The 19,461-nt window shown below is 37.4% G+C and overlaps 1 protein-coding gene and 1 long non-coding RNA gene across 4 annotated transcripts in view; both read left to right on the top strand.

Annotated features, from left to right (window-relative positions):
• TSPAN12 (tetraspanin 12) overlaps window positions 1-19,461 on the top strand; it is a 66,151-nt gene that overhangs the window by 25,015 nt on the left and 21,675 nt on the right. For all 3 annotated transcript variants that reach the window (XM_045495419.1, XM_045495420.1, XM_045495421.1), the window contains exons 5-7: window positions 10,886-10,960; window positions 14,675-14,782; window positions 19,147-19,290. In XM_045495419.1, the coding sequence (XP_045351375.1) occupies window positions 10,886-10,960; window positions 14,675-14,782; window positions 19,147-19,290 (327 nt within the window). The remainder of the gene's footprint in view (window positions 1-10,885; window positions 10,961-14,674; window positions 14,783-19,146; window positions 19,291-19,461) is intronic.
• On the top strand, window positions 11,333-14,134 carry LOC123606763. Its single transcript, XR_006716491.1, has 2 exons — window positions 11,333-11,977; window positions 12,849-14,134. It is a non-coding gene; the product is annotated as an uncharacterized LOC123606763 (long non-coding RNA).

Here is a 19,461-nt window from a genome sequence, read left to right as displayed (position 1 = left end):
GCTTTATTGCCTCACCCTTAATGCTTTACTTCTCATGATATAGATCATTGACCCTGAGAACTCGTAGCCCTTGGCTAAGTCCCTCAGATTCTGGTGTAGCACATTTCTCAAATAGTTTGAACAGCACATGAAGCAAACACGTACTAATTTGAACTTCACCAACATCCTTGATAAAGAAATCAGCCCAGCAATTACTGGAGAAGATAAAATTGAAAGGGAACATAAATTAAGATGTGCTATTAGAAATATTCCTCTATATTTATTCAAACATAAGCATGAACAAAGGACCATATCATGCCCATATTTTCTTACCTTACCCTGAACTTTTGTATGGGCTCAGGAGTTACAAGATTATGTTTCTTCACGGGGCGCCTGGGTGGTGCAGTCGGTTAAGTGTCTGACTTCAGCCAGGTCACGATCTCGCGGTCCGTGAGTTCGAGCCCCGCGTCAGGCTCTGGGCTGATGGCTCAGAGCCTGGAGCCTGTTTCCGATTCTGTGTCTCCCTCTCTCTCTGCGCCTCCCCCGTTCATGCTCTGTCTCTCTCTGTCCCAAAAATAAATAAACGTTAAAAAAGTTAAAAAAAAAAGATTATGTTTCTTCAAAAATTGGTTTATAGTTCTGGTTTTTTCCTAAATTAGACTGATCTCACTCCATTTGTGATTCTTAAAAAAAAGGACATTTAACGTTGCCTTTTCTTTGAAGAATTTGTAGAGAGACATAGAATGTGGTGAATAATTAGCCGTCAGAAAGTACCAAGCCTATGACATCGTTTTGAGACTAGGCTAACACAGAGGCTTTGTCTGGGTGTATATTTTAAGCAGCAAGTACTCTTGCACTGTTAGTAGTTTAGTCCCAGTGGATTCTTAACAAAATGTCGGCTGTTCCATTATCTTGTACAAATATTTGGCACTGGAATTCTCTTATTTACTAACTATAAGTAATATAATATTTTTAAACCTCCAATCACCAGGAAAGGAAAAATAAACAACTGACATAGAGATACTTAGCACTGAAAGCTTGCAGAGTTTAGTATTTGACAGGGTAGAGACTGGAGTTTATCATTTATCATTTCATGAATGTAGGCTTTTAATCAAACTTTTTGTTTGTTATAAGTGCTGGGTATGTAGTGTGTAGATAGGAGTCAGAAGGCACCGTGTTTTAAAAATATTAAGATGTCCAGTAAAGTATGTTATATTTTGAAATTGTTTTCATTTGCAGGGAGGTGAATCTCAGGTTGTACTAATTTTCCAAGATAAGCGAATCTGACTTTTCTGGTTTTCAATATTTTGAATGTTTCTTAAGATAAAACGGCCTGAGTTTTTAGTTATAATTTTTTTTTAGCTATAAATTAAGAGCATAGCAGGTTAAAATAGTTTTTACAGTGTCTATAATTTTTACTTTTCTCTCAGTGAAATATATTCTTACTGAAAGTGTTCTGTGATACTTGGCTGAATATCCGCTTGCTTGCACAGAGAAACTTATATGACAGTGTTCAAGGAAAACATTAGAATTTTGTTTTAATGTAAAAGTTATTTTCTAGTTGGTATTTATGTAGAAAAACAGTTTGGAAAATAAGTGCCTGGTTTATTTGTGGTAGGTTGGATCTAGGGCTTTTGGTTTCCTTTAGATACTGTATATCTCAGAGTCTTCTCTCTAAAGCTGGAACGAATGAAGATAGAAGTTTTGCAGTAATAGAATATATTTTCTATAAGATGCTCTTAGTAATCAAAAATATTTTTTCCTCTATTTCTCAACTGCTTATAAAACTTAAAACTCCCCAGGGGTGCCTGGGTGGCTCAGTTGGTTGAGCGCCAACTTTGTCTCAGGTCATGATCTCGTGGTCTGTGAGTTGGAGACCCGCGTTGGGCTCTGTGCTGACAGCTCAGAGCCTGGATGGAGCCTGCTTTGGATTCTGTGTCTCCCTCTCTCTCTGCCCCTCCCCCACTCATGCTCTGTCTCTCTCTGTCTCTCAAAAATAAATAAACGTTAGAATAAAATAAAATAAAATGTAATACTCTTCAAACTTAAACACTCAATCATTGATTGCTTTTATGTTTTCATTAGACTGATCAAAGCTGGAAATGAAAATTTAAACATTACTCTCTTTTCCCAAAAGTGAAAATTATTTGATATTTTATACAAAAATAAATACTACTTTCTTAGAAATTTTATTATTATTGATTGTTAACAGTAAAGAATTAAAGGTATAAAAAATCACTTTCATTTATTAGTGCTTTCATAAAAGTTCCATTTAATGAACAGTTAAGCACTCATTGCCTACATGACACCAGACTTCATTATAAAATTGTAAAATGTGAATAAGAATAAAAATTAATTTTACTATTGGAAAGAAGCTGATCTGACTGACTTAATAGAAGTTCAAAACATAAAAATAAGAGATGGAATTTCTGATATAACTTGTCAAGGATTTTCCATAGCCAGTAAAACAGCATTTGTACCTTTAACTAGCTATTATAAATGGACAAAAAAAGGACATTTTTTTTGCCATCTTTAAAATTTTGAAATTATTGGCAGTCTTTTTTTTTCCAGCTAGGAAAGGTCAAAGATGGGAACATAAGGTTTTTAGGTCATTCTCCATCAGTTCAAAGATAAGAAAAGTTTTATATAAACATATGTGAACATGTCCCTGTGTGCATGTATGTTCATAAGTTGGGGGTCTATTAAATGGTAGATTGTGAGATATCGCTAACACCACCACCAATATCCCTAATATAATAACATGCTATGTGCCAGCCAGTATTGTATGTAAATTCTCCCAACCATACCATGAGGCTTCACTACTGTTATCCGCATTTTACAGATGAGGACATTGAGATCTAGAAAAGTGATTTGCCCAACTATTAAGTAGTAAAGCTGGGATCTGAATCTAGGATGTTTGACTTCAGAACCTGGGCTCTGAAAAACTTAGCGTTCTGTTGCCTCTCACTTATGTGAGAATGTGCCTAGCTCCATTTTCTCTTTTTAAAAATAGCATAATGATGCTCTTGCAATATTTTTTGAGAAGTAAATTATATAGTATAGCATTATATAATTGTATATTACATATTATATAATTATATAAATTATATAGCATGTAAATCTCTGGCACAGTAAATTATGTATGCATATGTGTGTGTGTATGCACTCACATACACATATTTGCATAGCTATATTAGTATACTTGATTTTTTTACATACATTTAATATACTTTTGTGCACTTACAATGTTATATACTCACGTGACTTGAGTATACAAATATATCTCTCTCTCCAGCAAGTTAACTAAAACCAGGCCCCTCTCATTGAATGAAATTGCCCACAAAATAGAATTCTAAGCTTCATAATTTTTTGACTGAAATGAAATATCATGGAAAATAATCCAACTCACACTAATTTGAGAAGACTGTATGTGTGGTTTTAATGAGCAATGTTGCAGGAGAGATCCGAATTGCCAAACAGGATCTAGTAATACAGAGAGACCCCTGGGTTGGGTCTAGAAATCACATTTAAGTATACACTTTTGTATTTTGTTGTAGCACTCCTATTTTAAGCTACTGAAGGTGCATTTAGCAAAAAGATGACAGCACCTGAGCATGAAGTTTCCATTTGCCACCCACCGCCTTTAGTTCCAGTAATCATGAAGTACAATTGGGCCACTTAAAATTCGCAGCCTGTTTGAATAACGTTTTCTATGTAGAACATAGATAATCCTGTCTCCAAGCTTCTTCTCTTTGGTGTCAGGGCTTCAGGGGGACTATTGTTTGTTTTAATTTTGCTTTTATTTGTATCAGAGTTCTTCATGCACATAATTTACAGTTAATTTCATTCTCAAGGCCTTATTACAAGAAATAGTAGTCTTACGCCATCTTCCACTCCTAAGTGGCAGCTGCTCTCAATTTTGTTTTCACAGATTCCCTTGGAATTTACTTCCCCATCTCTAAATCTCATATTTATGTAAATTCTCATTTTTAAAAATTTTTAGCTGTAAGCACTACCCACTGACTTCTTATGATGAAGAACTTATTAAGATGGAGAACTGGTGCCCTTTCCTGCCCTCATGCCCCAACCTTTCATGCATACTTCCTATCATACCTCAACACGGACGTGTCATAACTCTGGATAGATCAGTGCTTAGATCAGTGCTTAGGATTAGGACTATGTAAATACTATTCACAGCTGGGCCAGGAAAGTACTGGGTTTAATTTTTCTTTCTGGAATAATGCTTTGTTTTTCTTGGAATTAATAACTCTATTTTCTATGTATTTCTGTGTAATTCAACTCTAAACTCCCTCTGGTATAACTGTTCTCTTTATATGTCCAAATATTTGGGGCATTCTATCAATTTTTTTTTTAAGAAATCTCTCTCAGAACATTCTAGACATGCTCCAGTCTAGGCCCACTGAAGCTTTTGCATCATGGGCTATCCCTTTACTACCATTCTGGGATTTACTTTGTCTCTCTCTTATTTTAGATCCCTGTTTTTTGGATTCCAAGTCATTGCCATTTTCTGTTCAGTCTCTCATTTTAGGAAGCACATCTTTCAGTTGTTTGCTGAAGAGGAGACAATTTTTTTGAAGCCTATATGGCTAAAAATGGCTTTATTTGCCTTTTCATGATAATTTTGATTGCTACGGAATTATAGGTTAGAAATCATTTTTTCCCTAGAATGTGGAGGACATTCCTCCACTGCCCTTTCGCTTCCGGTATTCTACTGAGAAAGCCAATGCTTATTTTGGTTCGACTGGAGTTTTGAACCTTTGTGGAAAAGGTGTGTAAATTTGAACTTCAATTCTCTTTTTTAGTACGGTACTTTATCCTCTACTGTATCCAGTGTCCCTAGTCCTGACACTCTGTTTTACTGTCTCCAGAGAATGAATATCCCCAACTTCCGTATGGGTGGGGTTGGGTAGTCACCCAGCTACCTGGTGTGGGGAAAGGGACCTGAGGGGTCTCACTTCTTCATAAACAGGTTTGCAACGAGTCATTCTTTAGCTCTACCTTCATCCACTTTCAGTGGTATCCCAGCTGCCAATATCTGAGCGTTTGGGGGACCCTGTTGTTTTCAAATTTCTCCACTAGGTTACGACTCAGCTTTTGGGGGACTGTTGATAAATTTGTACATTTCCAAACTATACTTGTTGCTATCTCCTTTTCCTTTACCTCTGGGAATATACCTTTTTTTAAAAAAAAATGCCCCCTCCCCCCTTTTTTTAGTGAAATTTCAGGAGGGAGAAGGGATAGGGACATGTATTTATTAATCTGCTTTCTTTAGGAGGAAATCCTGGGGCGGATGGTATCAGGGAACCAAATCATTTTTGTAAATAAATGTTTTTTTAGGAAAGGACTTCCTTGAGATTTTACTATTTTGTGTGTATACATATAATGAGATGAAATAACCTTTAATAGGGAGGAATAAATCTCCTTTGTTTCTCTTGGGGGATGCATTTACCCACAAGTCACCAAGGGCTTAAATAGGAAGGTGGGATTTCATGTCCTTCTCTTCCTCCTCAAAAATTTCCAGTGGACAAAGGGAGTGGTTAACCCTATGCCATTCTTGCCATATTGTGGATATTGTGGCCAATCTTAGTTTAAAATAACAACTTGATTTCAGTCCTTTTTAAAGAGAAGTTCGGTTCCCCACCCACTACTTCCTCCTTGGCTTCCTAATAGAGATGTTTGGAAAAATACCAGCTATATTCACATTAGATAGGGATTTCAGTAAAGATTTTGTCAAATAGCTTGTAGGATTAGACATCCTTTAGTGGGAGTGCCGCTGATAAAAGGAAATGAACCATGTTACTCACCATCCTCCTCTGATCCTAGCACATCTACTCAAGAAATAGGCCTTGAGTACGTGCACTATCCCAGTCAGTATGTTAAGTATGTAAACCAGAATGATATGTCTTGTCCTCATTGAGTTTATACTCTACTAGGTGCTATGATATGGTTACTAATAGCTGCTATTTAGGGAGTGTTTACAACCCAAGAACACTTTACCTGATTGAATCCTTAGCACAACACCGCAAGGTTATTTTTAACATTCTCATTTTACAAATGAGGAAACTGAGGCTTAGTGGTTTGCCCACATTCATCCAATTGATACGTACATGAGCCAGAATCTGGAGGCCAAGTCTATTTTATTTCAGATCCCATGTTCTTCTCATTTGTCTCGTTTAAAAAGAGTCAACAAAGCGACTTGACATACAGTGTTTTATTTGATCTTCTTTTATCTAACCTAGGGAGGGCTCTCAGTTCTTAGCTGACAGTAATTACCCTCAGCCTGAGAGACTTGGTTAAAAAAAGTCACTAATTAATTGCATATTTTGGGGTGTGTGTCCTACTGTCTGCTTGCCTTATTTGATGCAGTTTTTTTTTTTTTTTTCATGAACATATGCTTAGAGATAAAGCTTATCCATAGAACACAAATTTTGGTTGAGTTACAGTAGATGAGCTTAGCTATTTTAAGGAACTCTGTATTGGATCATGTTTAAAGCAAATAAAATAGTTTGTCAAGCAAATGATCGCATTCTGAATTTTTTTTTTTTTTTTTTTGTATAAACACACAGCTTCACATTCTTCATTTGTCGAAAATGTTCAGTTGGTAACTGAGGAAAGCTCCTTTCATTTAGCTTCATTAAATCATCCCAATTGTTTAAAGGCACACCGGATTATCATATAGTAACCCACAAAAAAAGACAATAGTAAAACAGAAAGGCAACATTTAAAATTTCTTTAAATGTGTAAGCAGAAGTCAAGGGGAGTCAAACGTCAACAGGAAACAGTTCGAATTGGAGAATCTCAAGGAAATCTGAAATTGGTCTTTTTCGTTGGTAAACTATTATTCCCACCAAACATTTACTGACTAGTTGCTGTGTGACAGGTACTGCTCAGGTACGGGGCATAAAATAATCTTTAAGAACAAGATCCCTGCCAGGGGCACTTGGCTGACTCTGTCCATTAAGCGTCCAACGCTTGGTTTCTGCTCAGGTAATGATCTGAGGGTTCGTGGGTTTGAGCCCCATGTTGGGCTCCTTGCTGACAGTACGGGGCCTGCTTGAGATTCTCTCTTTCCCTCTCTCTCAGTCCCTCACCTGCTTGTGCTCTCTCTCTCAAAATAAACAAACTTAAAAAAACAAAAAAAGAACTAGATCCCTGCCAGGCAGAACCAATAATCAAATAGTTAATGAGCACTGTGTCTTAGGTGTGAAGCACCTCACTGGTTTAAAAGCCAAAGCCTCTGAGGCCTGATGTACCACAGGGGGAACCCTGCCATACACGGAGGGAAGGAGAAAAGCAAAGTGGTAAAGAACGAGAGGGGAAATGCTGGAGAACCATAATGAGGAAAAAAATGGGTCATGTTGTAGGTAATGCACTTCCTCTATGGCAAGGAAGGACAAGTCAACATTGGATTGCATTTCACACACTGGTTCAGAATAACATTTGTATAATGTTTTGCAAATTTAAAATTAAAAAATTTTTCAAACCACCCTCCCATCAACCTTGATGATAATAGCAAAGAAGGCTTTATTGCATCTTGACCATACAGATGAGCAAACTGAAGCCAGGCCAGTTTAATGATTTGCCAGAGGTCACAGAGTGTGTTCAGATCTGGGTTTGAACTTCAGTCTTCCGACTCCAAATTCTGAGCTCTTCTCAAGTTTCAGGAAGGAGATGAGAGTAGCTGGTTGGTCTACAAACTAGATTGGCACAGACCACCTCACCCAGGCGTGTGCAGGGGGATGGTAGATGTAGACGTGCAGGAGAGACACAGGCTAACACCGTCAGGGGAGATATGCACATGTTCCCAGTACTGTCGAGGACAATGGAGGGCTTTTTAGTGAAATGTGATACGTATGTGCACTTCATACCATAGCAAAGGTCAGCAGGAGCCATTGCTTTATTCTTTGCTAGCTTTGTTCTGTTGAAATTATGGATTAGCAGATGCCTCACTCAGGTCCAGCCCTTAAACAAAATACTGGCAGAGGGATTCTCTGGTCAATAGTCAATCTGAGGATGACCATCTAAGACTCAGAGCTCACTGAAAAAGAAAAAGTAGGAGTAAATGGGGTTGATCTCTCTTTGTTGTGTTCACAATGGATTTGGCATTTAACATTTTCCTTGGAATTAGAAGACTAGATATGTGAGGCCAATACAATGACAACAAAGCAAAGGCATCTGACCATGAGACTGCAACATTGTTTGTAAAAAAACAAACAAACATATATATATATATGTATAATTTGAATTAAATTTTAGATTTAATTTAGTTCAAGGAGGTTTTACACTGCAACATTGTTTGTAAAAAAACAAACAAACATATATATATATATGTATAATTTGAATTAAATTTTAGATTTAATTTAGTTCAAGGAGGTTTTACAATGTTGATGAAATGTGCGTTTTCAATCTGAAGCTGAAATAAATCTGTGCTCCCGAGTATAAGTAGAATAAAGACAGAAGTATTGTTTTATGTGAAAGAACTTGCATCCAGTGACATCATTGGAAATCTGAAAAGATAAAATAATTTTAGAGTTTTCCCAGAGTTAAAGGAGTGTCCAACTTATGTGGACTTCTTCCTTCTCATGATAGGTAATCTCAGTTTTGAGTTTTTAATAAGCGATTGTTTAAGTTATGTAGGCTTTATTTATGTATTCCTGGAGATGCTTAGGTCATGATGTTGCTAGCCCATTGTAATGCTCACCACAAGAAATCAGAGGTGCTGGCGTGTGAGTAGTTACTACACTGTTTGGATCCATAGGCCTGGCACAGTTACCCAGGTATTACAAGCATTGCTTACATCTGGGCACTTTGCCCTGGGTTCTGTGCTTGGGGCCCTTCTGCTGGCCCTTCACTGGCCAGTGACTCCAGGAGGCAAGAAACAAAAGAAGTGACTCAAGTGGAATTTAAAAGGATATAAAATCAATCCAGAAATCTGCCTGGTGATCTGCAAGGCAAAGTAAGGTTATCTCCTGACAAGCAACAGTGTCCATATCTATGTTTTATTTTAGAGATGTCTTGCTTTTCAGGGCTGCTTTGGTCTTCATTGTAACCTAACGTCAATTTTGAAAAGTTACGGATTTGAGAAAACAAAAATATCCCATGGTATAATTTTTCTCTAGAGTCTTACTCTCTTGCAGGGTCTTCTAAAATGTAGAAAAAATTGATCTAGTATACAATTATTGAATATTTGCTCTTTGTAACATAAGGGGGAAATGTAGTATTGTTCATGTCTAGAAATCTCTTAAGTAAGCCATGAAAGAGAGTTTACAGAAAAACTGACTTAGAGTACTGTGTTCACAAACTTTCTTCTGATCATCATTGTAAGACTAAAATCTTTAAAGTAAGGCAATGAGATTTGAGTAGATTGATGCTGACCAGGAGTACTGCATATGTTGAAAATAAAAGTGCTAAAATGGAATACCTTAAAAAATATCACTTTATCTTTTGAACCAATTTTTATTTTCAAACCATGTTATGATCTACGAGATTATGCAGCTACATATTCTTTATTTTTTTATATGAAAGAAGCAAATTAAAACTAGTAGCAGTGACTGATGTCTTTAAATAATAAGGATATATCCTGGAAGTAGTAGAAAATCAGCTCAATTTTCTAGATTTCTTATTTCCTCCTCCCCTTTCTTGGCAAAAATGATGAGCAAAGAAGCTCAGCGTTCAAGTTTTGATGGCTCACAATCCTGTATCAGCCCATTTCCCTGCTACCATCCTAGCTCATCAATTTTTTTATTTAGCAATTTTTTTTTTTATTATCACACCTTTGCTTTCCTGCAGGTCGTTTTTTTACAAAACAGCCAGAATTATGTTTTTATAATGTACGTCAGATCTTGTCACATGCCGCTGGATTTTGATTACACTTTGAATAAAAGCCAAAATCCTTTTTACTGCCCATGAAGATCTGGCTCTTTATACTCCTCATCGTGGTCTACTTACACTCCCTGTACCCACCCTGCCTCCTTCTGTACTCCAGTTACCAGGGAGTTCTTAACTAATTAGCATGCTCAGATAGGTGACCTTGCACTTAATAGTTCCCCTTCCTGGATTGCTTTTCCACGAATCTTATCAGCATTGCCTTCTCCTTGTCATTACTGACCCTTCCTAAAAATCACCTTCCTAGAGATCACCCAGTCCAAGGCAGCTCCCAGTCTCTTACAGTGATATCACTCTGCTTTGTTGTCATTTATTCTATTAGATAACAAATCTTTATTGAGCACCTTTTTTGTAACAAGGAACACAGTAAAGTTCCTGCCCGTAAGGGAAATGTCATTCCAGTAACTGGGGTTAATCACTAATCATCACTCCCGGGGACCCCCACCCTGACCCAGTGACGTAAGATGCAGAAAGCACTGGTATTGTTTTATTTCTGCTGGAATTTAGTGAAGAGAACTTTCAGAGAGCCCTTTCTTTCTCACACTTTTACCTCCTATTTCTGCAACAGTACCTCCACAATGGGAGAGGTGTCGAGGTATGGCTTAAGGGACACAACTGCGAGGGTCTTAGCCCTCCAGAATTCGCTGTACACATTCTTGAGCAAATCGCACTGCCTACTTTCTGCATTAATTTTCTCACTTATAAAATGAGGTAGTCCTGTCCATTTCACAAGGTGTTTGAGTGAATTCATCATGAAAGTACTTGATAAAATAGAGCACCAGCCAAACGGTCCATGTACGTGAGTTGTTGGACGTTGTCTGCAGATTTCTCTAAATTTGCTGACACGTCTCCCATCTACTTCCAAGGGAGCTTCTTGACTAAATGCCTCTGTTTTCTTGTCCACTGGATAAACAATGCTGAATAATATTTAGCTTGTGTCTAATGACTGCATCTTGTTTTGATTCTATCCTAACAGCATTAACTGTTTGTTCTCCTACAGTACTTTGGAAGTTTGCTCGTCATTTTCTGTGTGGAACTGGCTTGCGGTGTTTGGACGTATGAACAGGAGATTATGGTGAGTTCAAAGTGGGATACAGTTACAATCTTGACAATCTCTAGTGCAGACTTCTAAATCACATACTTTGGAGTTATTTAGGCACATGATTATTAATTTGAATGTTTATAGTATATGATAACAATGATGGTCCCAATACCTCTGAAAATTAACATTTTCTTGTCTGTGTCTAAAGCATAGTTCCAAATCATAATTTGTAATGTTTTATTTGCTGTACTATATGTCTTTAATTCCACAGGTTGCTTAAACATGGATACAACAGACTACAAATAATAGGTGTCCTAAAATAATTGTGCCAACTTTTGAGTGTGTAATAGGAAACATTTGTGTTTGCAACAGGATCTGGGAGAGCTTGAAAGTCTACATGTAAGCCTCAGAAAATGCCTACTGCAGCTGTATGCTGATGAATAGGAAGCATCCATCTTCTATTCGCAACAAGCTGAGCCATCTTCTACTTTAAGAATTATATTTGAAGAGTTGCTGTGTGTTTACTTTAGCCTAGAAACACTCTGCTAGTTTGAGACTTGGCTACCTGAAAACAGCTCTGAAGCATTTTTTTCCTTTCATTTTATCAACTGAAATAAACTTTTATAGCTATGAATGAGAGAAGGAACAAGGGTCAGAGTCTCTCAGTCTTAAGATTTTACCAGTCTTGCTTGGTTTATCACTTGCCCCTCACCCTTGCGCAACACTAGGCATTATTACTTTTTTAACGTTTGCCCACGTCATTGATGAAAATTGGTGCGTTTATCGCCAATGAGGTTGAACATCTCTGCATATTTGATTGCTGGCTGTTTTCATGGTGGCAGGCCAGATTTTTCCACTGCGAGCATCTTGGAGTAATTCTGTTTCGGGAAGATGATGTTTTTCAACAAGTAGTCCTTGGACTGTCTACAGCAGGAGTCACCCAGGGCAGTCTTTAAAATGCACATTATAGGGCACTAGGCCAGAATACAGGGGAAAGCAGAAGAGGAAACGGCAGGCACCAGGCATCCACATTTGTGACAAGTTCCCCAGGTGAATCCTCAACATTTTAACATTTAAGAGCTTTTAAAAAGAGAGAGGTTATTTTGTATTTATTTCAGAGAGGCATTTCAGCAGTTGCGTAATAAAATAGAAGTGTTTTGATACCGATACAGTTATTGAAGATTCTGTGGTGAATCTGTTACTGTCCTGTGAGACTGTTTTGAATCCTAAGAGGTAATTAGAGACTAATGGGTCCTTTGCATATGCTAATTTGCATGTAAACGATGCTTTGGCACAGCCACATCTCTGAACCCCTCCAAAAACAGTAGTGCTTCCCCTGTCCGACAGCTCTTAGTAAGAAGAGAGAATTTATAATGATTTTTTTTTCTGTTAAAAATTGAAAAGTCAGGTCAGGTTCTAACTAATTTTAAGAAAGTTAAAAGCTTTCTTTAAAACAAAATCTCCTATTAAAATAGGAATGTTCTTGCTGTCTTTGAGAATCACGTTTTCACTCCATCCCTAGAAACATCGTATATTTAGGAGAGTGAAAAGAGTAGTTCTTCCAGACTCAGTTTCTATACTTTATTGATAAAGAGATGTTCTCTTCTAATTTTTTTCTTTCTTCCCAAGATACATATATCTTCTTGACATTCAAGCAATAGATAGTAGTTGTATAATTAACCTCTGATCCCGTCAGCTCAGCTTTTGATCATGTTCTTTTTGATAATTAAAGGTTTTTAGAAATAAGTTTGCTCTCTATGGATTTTAAAATGGTTTGTATAGTTTTTATGTCATACTGATATTTGATAAATCTCCCAAGTTATAACAAATATGAAATGAATTAATTTAAGGTATGTGAAAGTAACTGTTTTGATTCTAATATAATCTAATTCTAGAAGATACTTTCTTCTGTTGTGTTAAGGGACAGTCGCCACATATCTTCTTGGTGTCATAGCGGTACTATATGGATGCACAGCGCCATTTCAGTTGAGTGCGTACATCACTGTTTGCTTATACAAATCTTCCCCACTAAGTCATCAGGATAGAGCAAGGGCTGTTTGGGCTGTTTAAAAGTGAAACGTGGAAAATGGTTCTTTGGAAAAAAAGTTTGTCAGAATTTTTTTTATTGCTTTTGCTCTAATAGCAGTGTGAAAGAAAAGTGCCATTAAAGTTTATTAGCTGCCAAATTTTGCAGAACCCAGCCTTTGCATAGAATGGGCTTTGTGCTCTTAGCTGTTCCATGCAAGGAGCCAATAACTGTGTGTTTTCCTTTATGGCCAAATCACAGTATTTTGTGCCAGAACCTCAATGATCTCTGTTTCTTGCCATATTTGGTCTCAGATTGATTGTGGTCACAAGAGGGAAACAACTTATATTTATTTTGTAAAATAAAATTTAAAATAAGACTATTCTGATAACCAAATCAAGAGATTTGACGTCAGTCTGTTTCCCTGTTATTTCTGTTGCTTATACATAGTTACCTCCTATTCGTTCTTTCTCTAGAAAAATCAATAATATTAACTGTTTCAGATGATAAATTTCTAGAGGATTTATTTCCTTTCTATGTATATTATGTTCAAAAGCATATGAAATAATAACTTATAGTGAGTAGCCTGAGTTTTGGTTTAGTTACCTGAACTTTGTCGAAACCGTGCGAACATGGAGTATACCTGGTCAGACCATTTTTCGGGGGGGGGGAACAAAGTTGTGTGCCCCAGTGTTGGCATGTTTCCTTTTATATGCACATTTCCAAGTATTAAAAAAGAAAAGTAACAAAGGAAAACAATGAAGAATTTCTGTGGTCAGGAATTTTGAAACTACTTCTATTGGTATTACTGTCTTTTCAAAATAAGATTTCAAAATAGTCCTAATCTTGAGTTAGCGTCAAGCTTGTTTGGCTAAGTTTGGTCTGTATTACCCGGTAGATCGGATATGGATATCTGTCCAGTTTCCCAGTTACATATTGTAAACCTAATACCACATGTGTGGTGAGACTATGATGTGTATGCATCAGTTTCTCCCCTGGCATTGTAGATAAAGCACTGCATGATATGCTGACTAGGTTTCTGGCCAACTGTTGGGTTGTGTACCTGAAGCTGTCATGATTAAACACTCTGTTAAGGGAGACTGTGCTAGGTGACTGGGGGCAAGAAGCACAAAAAGCGCTTTAATCTGAGAGGTTTTCTTTCTAAAATTCTAGCATGCACCCGAAACCCAATGTTTGGAAAGATATTTACACACTTAATCCGTAGTGAAGCTTGACTTGAGCTGAATTCTTTTCCTTCTTAATTCTTATCCCATTATTTTATGGTATAATCTGCAGTCACTTCAAAGACCAACTCCATAGCATTCTGAAATCAAATCAGAGGACTTTTCTGGGCAAAGATCATTTGTTATGAGGAGCTCTTTAGCTGGATCTGTAGGATATACAGTAAACTGCTTGTTTTGTGACTTTCTAATGCTTGATATTAGCATTAAATGATTTTGTTTTTTCCTTTGCTTAATGTAAAGAACTTCCTCATTTACTATAAACATCTACACATAGAGATTGTTTAATACATAGCTAATAACCTTGAGCTTAATTTAGGCCACAAATATAAGTTTAAAATAGCATCTGTTAATTGCAATACATTCCAAGTATGTGTATGAGTCTGTGAGTGATTGTATTTATGAATATGTGAACGTTTGTGTTCCTGTATGTGTGTGTTTGTGTATTCCAGCTGTTGATATTTTGTTTGTTATCTCCAGGTTCCAGTACAGTGGTCAGACATGGTCACTTTGAAAGCCAGAATGACAAATTATGGCTTACCTAGATACCGGTGGCTTACCCACGCTTGGAATTTTTTCCAGAGAGAGGTAAGTGCTACAGTGTCTGAGGCAGAGGGTATGGAATAAATGGCACACTTTCAAAACAAATGTTCAAAGCTTTGGCTTTGGTCATTTTCTCTGTGCTGAAAAGTGAAGCCTGTGATTCAGTTACCCTGGGTGGAATTCTTTACTGAGAAATACCTAAAGTAACTCCATGCCCTTCTTTTCTTCCTGTGTGTACCATTTTTCCCTTCATTTCACATGCTTCACATATATTTTAAGAATTTCTTAAGAGCCATGTTGCTAACCTACTGTGAAGTTTTATGAGAGTTTCTTGATATATATCCAAGTTTTATTTGAATACATAATTTTTCACGACCTTTAGGGCTGTCTTTATTTTTAAACAGTTAATTTTTTAAAAAATAATGGTTCGTGGCGCCTGGGTGGCTCAGTCGGTTGGGCGGCTGACTTCGGCTCAGGTCACGATCTCACGGTCCGTGAGTTCGAGCCCCGCGTCGGGCTCTGTGCGGACGGCTCAGAGCCTGGAGCCTGTTTCAGATTCTGTGTCTCCCTCTCTCTGACCCTCCCCCGTTCATGCTCTGTCTCTCTCTGTCTCAAAAATAAATAAAACGTTAAAAAAAAAAATTAAAAAAAAAAATAATGGTTCTTATTGGGGAATTAAGCATCAGTATATCATTGAGAACATAAGCTTTGGGGCGCCTGGGTGGCTCAGCCGGTTAATCGTCCGTCTCTTGATTTCAGCTCAGGTCATGATGTTGCAGTTCATGGGAAGGAGCCCTGTGTCAGGCTGTGTGCTGACAGCATGGAGTCTGCTTGGGATTCTCTCTCTCTCTCTCTCTCTCTCTCTCTCTCTCTCTCTCTTTCCCCCTCCCTCATGCTTTCTCTCTCTCAAAATAAAGAAATAAACATTTTTTTAAGAAGCATGAGCTTTCTAGTCAGATCTTGGTTCAGATTCTGGCTCTGCTCCTTAATATTACATGAGCTTCTCTCATTTACTTAACTTCTTTAGCCTCAGTCTCCTCACCTGTAAAATAGGGATAATAAAATTACCTGCCTCCTTGGATTGTTGAGAAGAATAAACGGGATCTTAAGCTTGATCTCATTTAGCTTAAGGTTATTAACTATAGCATTACAAAGCACAGGTGCTTTCAGCTTTTCTTACCTAACTTCCATAAAGCCCCATGGATATCATCTTCTCAAACACAGACTATATTTAGATGCTTAAAATTCGGTGACTTGAAGTTAACCGCTGATCTTGCTTCAAACCAAGCTCTCTGCCCAAGCAGTTTTCTTGTGATTGGAGATGCTGGGGTGACCAAGTATGCCTGTTTCCTTTCGTTTCATTTAGAGCTGGGCCACAACTCATGTGAGAGGCAGCGTCTTCCATGATAGATATCCAGCTTTCTGCTCAGTTCCTCTGTCTGGAATATGGGCAGAGGTTCAAGTACAGGATAATCTCCAAATTTGGCTCCTTGTGTTACAGTTGTCGAGATGGTGAAAATTATCATAGTGACACAGATTTCCTATTTATTTAAATGCTTCCTGACTTTGTTTGTTTACTGTTCATTTGTACTAAAGGCAACATGAAGGGAAAAAAGGTGAGGCCTTAGGGAATTTATGGTAAGATGTGTTCAGCTACTGCCCTGGGTGGAAGCTGTCCAGAGCTCCTTATGTTCTGGGATTTCTGATGTAGACCATGATAAAACAGGCTAGAAAGCAAAGTGAGTTTTTTCCCAGTGGCACAAAGAGGGGCTTTACTTAGGTAGATGAAGTACAACACTGCAAATGATAGTACATGTTTTTAGCTTCGTTGCCTGGTAAGTTCCCTCCTCTGTATCATAGGCCCAGTTCCCCCGAAAGGAGATGGCGAAGATCTCTGGGCACCCCGAAAGAGTCTTTTAAAGCCCCTATGTATTAGTTTGCTAGGGCTATGGCCATAATAAGTTACCACTGGGGGCTTGAATAACAGAAATGCATCATCTCACCATTTGGAAGGCTAGAAGTCTGAGATCGAGGGGTGCAGGGGTGATTTCTTCTGAGGCCTCTCTCCCAGGCTTGTAGACAGCAGTCTTTTCCCTGTGTCTTCACGTCGTCTTCCTTCTGTATGTATCTGTGTTCAGATTTCTCCTTCTTATATGGATGTAAGTCATATGGGAGTAGATCCCACCTTTATGACGTTCTTTTAATTTAATTACATCTGTAAAGGTCCTATCTCCAAATGTGGTCACATTTTGGGGTGAATTTTGGGAAGGGAGAACACATTTCAGCCCATAACACCCCTCTCCCAAAATAAACTGTAGAGCTAAAAGTGAGCTGGTGGGGCCCCAGTTTGTCTGACCCTCATGCAGTGCAGTTCTATGCACGTACCTCATTTTAGTGGACTCTCGCTCAAGCCTTAGTGATCTTTATTTCATATATTTTTTAAAAACTCGTTTTAAAGGTGCATTTACTTATTTATTTTAACTTAATGGTTGGAGTACAGGCTTTGGAATAAATAGGCTCCTGCCACATACTGGTCTCTGCAAGTTACCTGGCCCGTCAGAACCTTTCTTTATATGTAAAGTGGTGGTGGTATTTTCCAGTTTCACAGGATGCTAGCAAGAGTGGCCCTCTCTCAATAATGTGGTTTTAAAGGTGGTGAGAAAACCGTGAGAAGAGGTAGGCCACAGTCATGCCTAGTGTCGTGGAGGGACCACTTAGGGGAGTTCTCAGGGAAAATTTCATTACCGACTTAGTATCTCCTGTTGACAAAGAAAAACAACTATGTAAAAAGAAAAAAAATGACTCAGTGACTTATTAATATTAAAAAATATATCTGGCACTGAACATGGTATGCTATAGTTATTTGGAAAAGTCATTTCTGTGGAGCACCTCATTTCCTGACCAGACCAGATAAATGGGCTGTTCTATTGTGGATGGAGCTTGAGTTCCAAGAACTGTACTTCTGTCGTCAACATAGGAAAACACATGTCCTTAGGAAACGAGAGAAGTGGGTTTTCTCTGAGTGCAAGAATTGAAAAAGCCTGCCTTGGAAATATAGTAGTTTATGATTTTTAGAAAGTGAAGTCTTTTTACTACATATGTTTTTTATGGATACTCAAGGCCTTTTGTAAAATATATGATGTCAAATTATGTTTGACTTAATTTATGATGTTTATGGTATATCTGTAGCTTTTAGAACAAGTTTATAAAAGGAGTACTAAAAATATAAAAGTACTAAAAATATAAAAAATGTTTCTCAGAAAATTTTAGTATTACTCGTGGCATCAGTAATTCATCATTTACAATAGTCTGAAGATTTTTTTTAAATTAGTTATTTAGGCAAAAGGAAAAGTGTAAAATGGTTTTTAGTATTTTCCTTGTTTCATTTTACATGAGAAGTTCAGAATTCCTCATAGATGATTTTAGTTGGATTTTGAAATGGTGGATTGTGCTAGTTTATGATACGGTGTTAATCCTGCACACAGATTGGTCTGTTGGGCTACATAATTTGCAGAGCCAGTCACTCTTGGCAAAGTTCTTTTCAGTGATTGCCAGGAGTCCTTGTTTTTGACTGTAGGGAAGAGTAACTCCCTCTATCCAAGGGCAGAAAATTATCATAGTTAATTATTCTGAATCTAATCTACATATATCCTTAAGCAGTGTTTCTAAACTTTCACCAGAAAAAGTTTTTGCTAATCCTTGGTGAAATTAGATAAAAAGAAACAAAAGACAACAGTAATTTTCCTTAAATCCAATTTTATTCAAGCTAAAGGCATATCATTTCTTCTGAGATCATGGTGCTAGAATATGATACTTTATTTCAAGATTCTCATTCAGTTAAATAAAAATTTGTTGGCCAAACCTGTGTTTATGTTTTGAAAAATTTTTGAAAATTTAGTGGTTAATCAATCCAAGTTGGGTAATCTTTGTGATGTGGACTTTTGGTCAACAACTCTTTCTACAGAGATAATGGAAACTTGTAATTTAATGTCTGAATTTATTAAGCAGTTATATTAGTTAAACTAGGTGATATGCAAATAGATGGATCAACTGTTCTTTAGTAGCTAAAGTTTTAATGGTAAATATAGGATTCTTGCTAATGATTTTGTTACTGTGAATGTTCAGTCTGCTGCTGAATGATCACTTATGGAGGACCATACAGTCGTGGAGAGATTCAGCCATGCCTGATCTGTTTGCATGTGTTATGAGCATTATTGTTCAGAAGTGTTCCATTATAGGGTCCTTGGCTGCATTTTTGTCATCAACATAGAATGTACACACATCGTTAGGTAATGAGAGAGGTGAGTTTGGCTCTGGGTACAAAAATTTAAGAAATCTAACGTTTAATCTTCTGTAAGTTAAGAAAATATTTTTGTAGTTGCTGAGCCTGACCAGTCATTCTTTTGCAGTTTAAATGCTGTGGGGTAGTGTACTTCACCGACTGGCTGGAAATGACAGAGATGGACTGGCCCCCAGATTCCTGTTGTGTTAGGGAATTCCCAGGATGTTCCAAACAGGCCCACCAGGAAGATCTCAGTGACCTTTATCAAGAGGTAAGGCCATATGTTGTGAACTTATCATGCATACAAGTTTTCTTATAATGACTTTTAGGTAAAGAATCAACAATTTGCCAATGAAATTTTCCTCTTCTATCTAAATATAAAGGCCCTTAAAATTATTCTCTAATTTGTGGAGAAACAGGATAGCACTAAAAATCAGTATAA

Source organism: Leopardus geoffroyi, chromosome A2 (genome assembly GCF_018350155.1).
Source record: "Leopardus geoffroyi isolate Oge1 chromosome A2, O.geoffroyi_Oge1_pat1.0, whole genome shotgun sequence".
Lineage (NCBI taxonomy): Eukaryota > Metazoa > Chordata > Mammalia > Carnivora > Felidae > Leopardus > Leopardus geoffroyi.
This window is presented reverse-complemented; position numbering and strand designations above follow the sequence as displayed.